Here is a 10,288-nt window from a genome sequence, read left to right on the forward strand (position 1 = left end):
TAGAGCTATTATTGGTAACTCCCGCTGAGAGCTACCGCTGACTCTAATACGTGTTTTTTTTAATTCTTTTTTTATATAAATTTTTTAATAATTTTAAATATTTTAAAAGAATAAAAAAATTCACAATATTATTAAAAAATACTTCCTTAATGTAATTATGATTAAGGAATTATTTTTAATAATTTTTTTTACTTTATGATTAAGAAAATGTTTTTTAATAATGTTTTAAATTTATTTTTTTTAAATATTTAAAAGTATTAAAAAATCTTTATAAAAAATAACTGAAAAAAAACACATAAAAAACATATGCTAGAGCCAGCTGTAGCTCCCGGCGGCTCCCCAGCGGTGGCTCTAGCAGTACTCCAGACACAAAATACTCTTCAATTTCAAATATTCAACTTCTTCATCTAATCATTATCTAATGAATACAAATTTTCTAAACTCTAAAAAAAATATTATTTTTTTAAATTTCAAAATAAAAATTATATTAAAATAATATTTTAATTCAATTTTTTTTTTAAAACTCAATAAAACATCTTAACTCAAATTATTTCATTACTATTCAGAAATATACTAAGATATTTTAAGGGCTTGTTTGGGATTGCGGTATGAGTCTTAAAAAGTGTTTAAATAGCCTTAAAAGCTCTTTAATAGAAAAATTAAGTTGTTTGAGCATTACATATTAAACATTTTTAGGGTGAGTTTGGATCCCAAACTCATTTCAACTCATCATTACAATTTTTTCAAATTCCAATACAAAATATAATAAACAATTCAACTTTTTCAAATTCTAAAATAATATTCTAACAATATTTTATCATCTCAACTCAACTCACTTCAACATCCAAACACAACCTTAATATCAAATAAGCTAAAAAGCACGTTTGAAGAAAAACATTATTTTTCTCAAATGTGTTTTTTAGAATAATATGGAACGTAATTTAAATTTTAAAAAGATTGTCAATGGATAAAAATATTCATATAATTTTAAGATAATTACAACTTTTAATGATATGATTATAATTTTTAAAAATTCAAATAATCGTCATTTCTACCTCATAAATCACTTTTTTTTAATTTATTTTCAAACAAACATAACTTGTTTAAAAGTGTTTTAAACATATAGTTAGTATACAGTAAATAAATTTTTAATAATAAAATTTATTACTTGCGATAAATTCTAAAACTGTAAATTATATTTTCCACAGCAATAACAAACCACCGAGTATCCGAACGTCTAGCGCTTAACTTTTGTCGGATAAATCTGTTAGGGTTGCGAAGAGCAGTTTGAGAGTTAAAAAAGAAACATTTTTTTGATTTCACGTTTCTCCAGCCCAGTACTCAGTCTGGAATTCTTTTGCCAACAATCTTGTAAGCTAAGCCGATATCAAACCTCGTCAAAAGTTCTTGCTTTTTGGGCCTCTGTAATATCACACGTACACATGCCTCCCAGCACGCATGAAATAAACCACCTTGGAGGATAACGTTCGTATTTGAAAGCTTGTTGATTATATTAGGTTGCTTGAACTTTTTAACATAATCTGGTCTGCTGCTAACGTTAAGCTGTGAGCAGTAAAGAACTTTTGCAGTGTCTAAAGAACTTTTCCAACATTTCAAGCCATCTTATGCATATATAGTCATTGGTTAATTAGATAGTGGTTTAATCAGTTTGATCAGAGAAAACAACAAAAGTAGCCGAAACCTTGACCTTTAGCAGAGGTGCAAAACAACGTTCTTGAAAATGTGTGTTGGGTGGGACCAAAATAGGTAAATCTCCAACACACCAGCATGTTCCTCGCACAACAATGGCTGAAACTACTCTTTTAAGATTGTAAACTTCTCAAGTAGCTACAATTTACATTTGACTTGTTGCATTAATGGTCTATTATATCAATCAATAACCAAAGCTGATCTCCATGTGAACATTGGGCATAATTTCAAAGCCGGTTATACAATTGAAACTTGATCAATTGCTGCTTTTATTGGCGAGCATATATGCATAAAGTTCTGATGTGGATCAAAGCCTGATGTTTTTATTTTTATTGGATCTGGCTCAACTCATTAGTTATGCTATTGAAATCTAATTGGATGTACTTTTAGTGGCAGACACTAGCCGTGAGTGGTAGGTGTGCTTCATGGAAAAGGAAAAAATCCATGGGAAGATTTATGATTGATTGTCTTGGTCATACTTGCCATCATTATTCTACTTTATTATGATATAAAAAACAAAAGCAAAAGCAAGATAGAATCACATGAGCCCAACAATATTGCTTTTATTAAATTAATCCATCTTCTGAGATTTGGCTCCATTTTACAGACACGAAGATATGAGTGTTTAGATATTCCCAGAGGTAATGAATTTCCAGTCTTTTTGTCAAACACAAATCCATTTCATATTATAAACTATTAGTATGATTCAGAGTCGTCAGAAGACGGGTTAGTTCTCTACCCGGGATGCTTGAGAAGTTAGAGGATTCTCATTTCTAAGATAAAGCTGTGTACAGATTTCGGAAAGTAAATGCATAATATTCGCCATCCATTTCATGCTAATGACCTTTTCATCTTTTAATAGTATGAAAAAGATGGGCATACTAGAAAATTAGGAGAAAACGCTAGCTAGGTGTTGGTCAACGGAGAGCAACCTCTCAATACTTGGCCCTTGGGGGAAGAAACAGAGCCATCACAGAGCATTAGACTTGTTATTAAAGCATCCATTGAAACTAATTCCAGAGTCTTGGTGTACAAGACGTTGTGAAGGGGAAGAAATTGCTACTGGTGGAATCTCAATGGAGTTGATTTGGGGAGGTGGGTGCTGCCACCGAGGGAGCGGTCCGGCCAGGAGGAGGGTATGCAAGAGTGGTCCAGCTTCCATCACTGCCTGCAGGAGCTTCCCTTTTTCTGGCAGCGGCTTCTCGGCTATTAACTGCATGGCGGCTTCTGGCAGTGCTTGTAAACTTGGGTCCGAGTCCGGAGAGGAAATCATGTTGCCGTGGGAGTCGGAAGAGGCAGAATGCTTGCTAGAGTCGGTGCCTTTTGATTCATCTTCATTGTTTGAAGCAGCTACTTGCTGCTCTAGTATTTGCTGCTGCTGCTGCTGCTGCTGCTGTAGTTGTTGTTGAAGCATGAGTTTCTCCAAAGTTAGCTTCTGGCATCTTGCCTGTGCTTCATCCCTCTCTTTGATGGTCCTGCTCAACAGATCTTTGATATTAATCAGCTCATGTTCTCTTCTGGAGATCTCCTCCTTAGCTGCTACAAGAGTTGTCTCTAACTCGAAGGTTGTGTACAAGAGAGAACGTCTCAACTCTTCCACTCCCTGCCAATTTCATAGTCGTAACAACTATTACAACCCCTAAAAAACAAACTGCAATCACAAGAAACAGAAAAATGCCTAGCCAAACAAAAGACAGCAAGCACAGGACTTAAACATGCTTACAGAATGTCTCACCTCTTCGTGGTGGCACAATTCCCAGCCAAGAAGACTGCATTGAACCTCCATTTCTTGCAGTTGTCTGAGCCCAAAGTAGAGGTGGAAGGGATGGGGGGTTATTTAGGTGTGGTTTCTAGGAACTTTTTATAGAATTGAAGCACTTCGTTGCTGTTTACTTTCCTTTTATTCTCACAATTTTAATTCTTTTCTTTTCACGGGACATGAGTTTGGACAAAAATACAAAAGGCCAAAAAGTATAAGCACAGGCCAAATTGCGGAGTGCGTTTATCTTTATGCATTTGGATGCTGTGCGCACGACTTGAAACAAGGAGGGAAGGAATGTGGAAATAAATCTGCAGTAAAAAGTGAGAGCCACTTCCTTTTCATATTACCACTTTTTGTGTAACTACCTGCGGCGGGCACGTGCGAATGCTAAAAAGTAAATTCGAAAACGTTAATGTTTGATGTGTGTCCCCTTAATTAGCATATCAAAAACTGACGGAAATCATTCAAGTTTACAATACACGTTGCTTGTTTTAACACACATCAGTACTATTTTAAGCTATATATGTTTACTATAATTCTCTTTGTTTTTTTTTTTTTTTAAGAAAGAAAAAAGGAAAGAACACAGCAAATTAAACCAATCCTAGTATTATTAGTATAGTGTTGGAAATATCTCTCCACTATCAGACTAAAAGAGAGTGCAATTTGATGAATGATTAAAGCTATGATCTGATCCAAACACCCTTTTTTCCTTGGAGCTCGTATGCAGAGGTTCTTCTTTTGACTCATACAATGGACAAGATCGTTGTACTACAGCATGCATTTGTCATATATGCAACATACTCTCTCTCTCTCTCTCTCTCTGTGATAAAGAGGTAAAGGAGATGAATGGATGTAACCCACGAGCGTAACTCCTAAGTGCATCTCAAAATGAGTATTCTTTCTTGGATTATATATGCTATTTATAAATCGGGTGTTTATTATAGGACTCGTTATTTTCATAAAAAAATAAAAGTACCAATACTCTTTCATGTAGTTAAGTTGATGGGACAAATTTTCACACGATAAACACATTGCTGATGTTGAAGTCTGCCATTCCTTTTGCTAAAATACTAAGTGAAAGGAAATCAATGAAAACTAGAGTCTTAGCATCGATTCATCTCTTATGTTGACTCGTTTATGTAAACAAAAAATCAGAAGTGACTGCTGTTTTGCATTATTTAAGAAGAGAGCCCGGGTAGCAAGGGAAACGACCAGAAACGACCTGGAGTTTACTGTCTAAGCTATCACATGTATTGGGACAAATTGAGAAAAAACATGGTACAATCGGAAACAATATCCCTGCTCACAACTGTCGTTTTGCATATTGTTTAAGAAGAGAAACCGGATAGCAAGCTGGGAAACGACCAGGAGTCTACTGTCTACAGATATCATTTTATCGAGACAAACTGTGAAAAACATGGTACAATCGAAATTTGTTTCATATATATTTACTACTAAACCAGATTCAGACTATGTTTGGAGTGAAACATAAAGTGAGCCAAAGACTGTAAATAAAACATCACTGCCCCCGATCCTTCGAGACTGCTGCATGAACCTTAATTTGTCTCTTCCTCTTTCACATTATATATTCAGTCAGAAAAGGGAGCGGAACCGAAAATCTTCCATAAAAAAAAATATGGCAAAGCAGATGCTGGGTAGGGTCCTTATGGAGCCCTTTAGGACAACAGGTCATGTTATCCTTTACGTGAGGTGAAAAAAAGAAAAAGAATAACGGCTGTCCAACTTGACCCGTTCAAAACTCACTGTTTTGGGAAACTCGGACAAGCCATGCCTTGCCGCGTGTGGGTCCTCCATTAATTTCCTCTTTCCAACGTCCATGATCAACATGTATTATGGTGCAATATTCCACACCAACATGTTTAATTATTAGGCTTCGAGTTTCGGTTGAAAAAAACCCGGACGGCCTCCTCCTGGATCTATGCAGCTTGTGCGATGCAATCACCATGCATGTTATTGTCCAAATAATAATCACTGCATGCATGCATGCAGACCCGCATGCATATATAGCCATCACGATTCATGCAGCATGCCATCATTAATTCGATCCTTCGAATCAAATCATTGTATAAATTTTAGTATTTCATACAAAGAAGCATATAAATAAATACCTCAAAAATTTAACAACTTTACTAGCGCATCAGTTTCAACTTTTACTGCTTTGCTTTTTTCGTGCGCTAACGCGGTTTCGAGTTGTAGGAGTATGACACGATATTGGATTCAATCTTTTCAGCTTTAGTTTCTTTCACTTTTACACGTGCGAGGGGTGAATTAAAGATGCTGGACCCACACGTCAAAGAGCTAGGAGGGAAGAATGTTGATTGGATAGTAAGCAAGAAAAACGAACAAGATTTACTACTGCATGTGAAGGGACAAAGGCGTTATTGACTTTAGTAATGGATTATCATATATTGTCAATGATTAGAACGAGCCAGTTTGAAAATTGAAGGCAACTATAACTATACTTGTACCGATTTGGTTTCGATGGATTTGAGTCTTTATAAACATAAATCCTCTAATTTATCTTTTGTGGGGTTGGAGTAGTCGAATTACGATTAAAGTTCATTTTGAAAGAATGATCGTAACTCCTTGTCATTGCGAGACTCATCCACAGATCATGTGGAATTAATGCTATATATATATGATCACGTACATCTCTTAATTCGATGATATCTATCTAGAAGATATCGATCTTGGATGATCTCTCTCCTCTGTCATTTTTGTTAAATATTTTTTTTTCCATTAATGTTCAATATGTCAAAATTATAACATGATATTCTAGAATTTGTATATAATTCCCGATTCAGTGGAAATTGCAAGTCTTTGGAAGAGACAGCCGATGAAAAATCAACGGTGAGTACGTAAAACACCCAACAGACAACCAGGTAGTAGGTTCATAGGTGGTAGATACGAACATATTACCCTCTCCTTAACACTTTTTGCTGAGAAATACAAAAAGGAAAAGGAATGCAAATGTGAGAAAATCTATCTTTTTCAATGCCCAAAATATGATTTCGCAAACCTTGTACTTATTGTCAACTCAACAGTGAGAAAACCTTTGAAATTGCAAGACTTTAGGGGAATTATCCGACAAAAATTAATTCTGATAAAAAAAAGTCTTATTTTTAACATGCCTAGGCCTAATGCAAATACACCGAATTTTCCGACAAGCGAACCCCACAATATATGTTATCTTTTATCCTATACATATACCATGCGTGTCAGGTAAAGGCCTGCATCCCATGCATCCAATGTAAACAAACATTTTTATAATCGTCTGATATTATTTCCTTAGGTTTTTTCTGATCTTTGTTTTATTTTTTTTTAAATATTTTTTTATTTTTTTTGTAAGAACTTCGATTACTTATCCAAAAAATATTATTTTTAAATCTTTTAATTTTTCTTTTTTCCGGTCAATCATGCTAGTGATCAATTAATCATTGTGATAATGTCTCTTTAGTGGTTAGGTCAACATTAGAGATTTGGTTAGCAATAAATATATCTTATAAAAGATGCGACATACCTTAGATTTGGAACAAATCCTCCTTTAATGTATATACTACTAAGTTCTACTCTTAACAACTTATTACCTAGGTTCAAAGAGAAACCCCTAACACACACACACACACACAGATTTGAGAGAGTTTAGTCTATTCAAGTGCAACTCAATGAACTAAATTGAGTTAATTTTTTTGTTGCATCCTTAGTATCATCTGCAAACGATAATAAAAGGAAAAAAAATATAGCGGAGTTAGGAGCATGTATCCAGAAAGATATAAGTTGTTTAAACAGAAGGTGCAAACCGTGCAAGAACCAAGAACAACACTATGCAAAAAAAATGGCACCAGGCACACAACCAAAATTGGGGATTGGATAGAATGGACTCACTCCTGCCGTCGCATCTTCACATTGATAGGAGTTTCCTTGTAGGACTGAATCTTCTCAGCTGCTCGGCGCAATGGCCTTCCAACAGATGATCTTCGCATTTGTTGTGCTTCAAATCTAAGGGAGGTATTTCCTTCATCTTCTTTTTTGGCTGACAATCCTGATGATGTTCGACCAATGTCATGCACCAGATCATCAACTACAGGAGAGACAGGAAATTTAGCATCCTCTATCTCAAACAAATCTTCAGCTTGTTCTGGCTCTTCAGATTTAAACCTTGCAGATTGCCTTCTCAGACAACGCCTGATAGAAAATGATTAAGTACATCTAAGGATCCTTTAATTCTCTGGATAATTTTTAAAAATCCATTGGAAACATTAACCTACAGAGAGCTATGAAACATGCACGGACAAACCTCTTATTTCCAATATTCTCTTTAGGATGGACTGGTTTAAGAGAGGTAGGACCAGAAGCGTCAACTATCTCAAACATGTCTTCCGTTGGCTCTGGCTCTTCAGGTTTAAGCCTTGTAGATCGCCTTCTCAAATTACGGCTGATGGAACATCAATGCACGTAAGGAGCATTTCATTCTTTGGATCATTGTCAACAGGAACACTGACTACAATTTAACACGAAGCAATTAAACAGGCATAGACAAACCTCTTAATTTCAACCGTCTCTGTGGCATGGACTTGGTTAACAGTGGTAGGAGCCAAAGCTGCATCCAAAACATAAAAGAAAAAAGTTGGTACCATAAACAGATTCAAATTCTCAAATGAATGTCTACTATGATGATTACATTGACGTTTGGATTGCCGTCTTCTGTTGGTGTGGCATGGTTTAGCGTCCCTCCTATCAGCTTGAGACAGTTCCCCTGCTTCATCATGCTTAGTTGTACCTACCTTAAAGCAGTGAACGAAAAAAGTAATTCAGGAGACAGCAAAAGATTGAAGAACCACATACCTCATTTTCTGTATTTTGATGTGTTAGTCTTTTCACTTTGATATTGGGGAAAAAAAAAACCAAGTTCTTTATAATACAAGTAAAAAATTCTAGGTCAACAACATTCTATTCTAATAACCTCACACAAAGTATCAGTAATAGTAATAGAAATTGGGTAATTTATTCCAAAGGAAATTTACCCTTTTTTTTTTTTGATAAGTAGGAAATTTAACCATAATATAATGAGAATACTAATTGGGGCTTTAGGTTAGTAGAAATGATCAAGCAGTACATGTCACGATTCCAATCCGGAACATGGAATTGATTAAATGGGATACTAGTTAAACTAACCTCCAAGTCTAGTTTTCGTGCTTTGAGCAAGCCATTTTTGCATCCAAGCTCATGCTGAAGTGCTTTTAGCTGAAAAGGAACAAAACACAGTTATTATGGATTACTAAAAAAGGGATCAACGCATCAAGTAGTAACACTGTAACACTCTCTTTTATTGATGAAAAGATAGGTATTGCCCAAGTACCTACATGAGAAACACCTAATAAGAGAACGAAATCAAGTTGTACCACTTTCTTGCAACAGAATTTAACTTACCCTGTCTTTACCTGAATTAAGCTCCTGCAGGATGAAAATGATATGTCAGTTTCATCAAGGCATCAACACTCTGATTCAGAAGTCCCAAAAATAGTTAACTGAAAGTTTTAAGAAAATTGAACAACTGAGAATTAATAGATGTGAAGGTACCGCCAACATCTGGCTGTTTGCTTGGGCAAGTTGCAAATTCTGTTGCTGCACTTTCAGAAAATTGATTCTCAGTTTCTGTAACTCAATTACGCTCAGTTCAATAATTTTACTGCCAACCAAAGTCAAGGAAAGGAGAAAGGCCACAACCATATTGCAAAAACTAATGTGAGAAAATGAATAAATCGGTAAGCCAGATTGTTCATGAAGGATACTTTCTTTCTACAAGAAGCTTCATAAGTGTCATGTTTTCCTGAAAATCATATTCAGGATTACCTCAGTAAATTAAACTGAGAACACATATTTAAAGATCATGAATATCCAGTGACATATAGTAGACAAAATATGGAATCAATATAAACATATATTCGACAAAATATTGAATCAATATAAACATACCTTCCGTAGCTTTTCAATATACTCTTTAGTTGTAAGACAAATGGGCAGCTGCTTCACATCTTGGTTTACTGCTTTTAGCTGCTGCTGCTGCAAGTTGGTTATGTCAGCAAGCCTTTTCCTTGGAGCACTTCCAATTTTGGGTCCCTTTACCATTCCTTTTGCGTTACCATCTGCCACTCACTTTTTATCACTAATTGAACAATCTAATCACAACTAAAAAACATGAACCCCTAATTGGGTGCCAAGAAAATTAGAAAACTGAAGAAAAAGAACCATAAAACTATATTGAATCTCGTGAATGGTCAATAAGTCGCCCTTCCTGTGTACTGAGGTAACATCCTCTTTCATCATTAATAAAATCTTCATCTTGCTCATAAAAAAAAAAGGGTTCTTAACTCAATTCCCAGCCAAACTGTAATTCTACCGAAGCCTATCCGTAACAACATCATGCGCAGGCAAAGCCCTTCATAAGATCAAGCAAACCCTAATCCAAAAAACCCACCCGGCACCACATTTCGCAATCATGATAAAATAGACTCTAACCCTAGAGACCTAATAGGTAATCAAGAAATGAACATCAAACACAAAAATAAGATTCAAATCATGAAGTTCAACTAATAGTACGGCCATTTTAGTGTTTATAAAGATCAAGAAGTAAAGGAAAAATTAGGTCAAGAGCGTTTTGCTTACCACCAGCAACACAATTTTCTAAATCAAGTATGATGTCACCGTCCATTGTGGTGTGCAAGCTTAAAACCCTAATTCTCTCTCTCTCTCTCTCTCCCGAAACTAGTAGCATAGCCTGTTCGCCTAGGAAAT

At 35.4% G+C, this 10,288-nt stretch overlaps 2 protein-coding genes across 5 annotated transcripts; both read right to left on the reverse strand.

Moving 5' to 3' along the window:
• Positions 1 to 2,439: 2,439 nt before the first annotated feature.
• On the reverse strand, positions 2,440 to 3,590 carry LOC108999684. The gene is made up of 2 exons (XM_018976596.2): positions 3,446 to 3,590; positions 2,440 to 3,313 (listed from the first exon to the last, which is right to left on the reverse strand). Exons 1-2 carry the CDS (start codon positions 3,494 to 3,496, stop codon positions 2,681 to 2,683), a joined length of 684 nt encoding a protein of 227 aa, XP_018832141.1. The 5' UTR covers positions 3,497 to 3,590; the 3' UTR covers positions 2,440 to 2,680.
• Positions 3,591 to 6,404: 2,814 nt separating this feature from the next.
• LOC108991491 (SHUGOSHIN 2-like) lies at positions 6,405 to 10,288 on the reverse strand. 4 transcript variants are annotated; one of them, XM_035691766.1, is made up of 11 exons: positions 10,160 to 10,288; positions 9,470 to 9,639; positions 9,286 to 9,323; positions 9,074 to 9,182; positions 8,924 to 8,947; positions 8,669 to 8,737; positions 8,175 to 8,277; positions 8,036 to 8,093; positions 7,791 to 7,928; positions 7,379 to 7,678; positions 6,405 to 6,432 (listed from the first exon to the last, which is right to left on the reverse strand). In XM_035691766.1, exons 1-11 carry the CDS (start codon positions 10,266 to 10,268, stop codon positions 6,420 to 6,422), a joined length of 1,131 nt encoding a protein of 376 aa, XP_035547659.1. In that variant the 5' UTR covers positions 10,269 to 10,288; the 3' UTR covers positions 6,405 to 6,419. The 4 variants fall into 4 exon arrangements, with proteins under 4 accessions (XP_035547659.1, XP_035547660.1, XP_035547661.1 ...); XM_035691767.1 differs by having other exon boundaries at positions 9,470 to 9,672; XM_035691768.1 differs by having other exon boundaries at positions 9,470 to 9,699.

The sequence above is a fragment of the Juglans regia genome, chromosome 7 (genome assembly GCF_001411555.2).
Source record: "Juglans regia cultivar Chandler chromosome 7, Walnut 2.0, whole genome shotgun sequence".
Classification (NCBI taxonomy): domain Eukaryota; kingdom Viridiplantae; phylum Streptophyta; class Magnoliopsida; order Fagales; family Juglandaceae; genus Juglans; species Juglans regia.

Coding starts and splice junctions, on each gene's coding strand:
- LOC108991491 (XM_035691766.1), bottom strand. CDS start 10,268: ATGCTACTAGTTTCGGGAGAGAGAGAGAGAGAGAGAATTAGGGTTTTA. Junction 9,640..10,159: donor AGAAAATTGTGTTGCTGGTG/GTAAGCAAAACG, acceptor AGTGAGTGGCAG/ATGGTAACGCAAAAGGAATG. Junction 7,929..8,035: donor GAGACGGTTGAAATTAAGAG/GTTTGTCTATGC, acceptor ATGTTCCATCAG/CCGTAATTTGAGAAGGCGAT.
- LOC108999684 (XM_018976596.2), bottom strand. CDS start 3,496: ATGGAGGTTCAATGCAGTCTTCTTGGCTGGGAATTGTGCCACCACGAA. Junction 3,314..3,445: donor AATTGTGCCACCACGAAGAG/GTGAGACATTCT, acceptor TGAAATTGGCAG/GGAGTGGAAGAGTTGAGACG.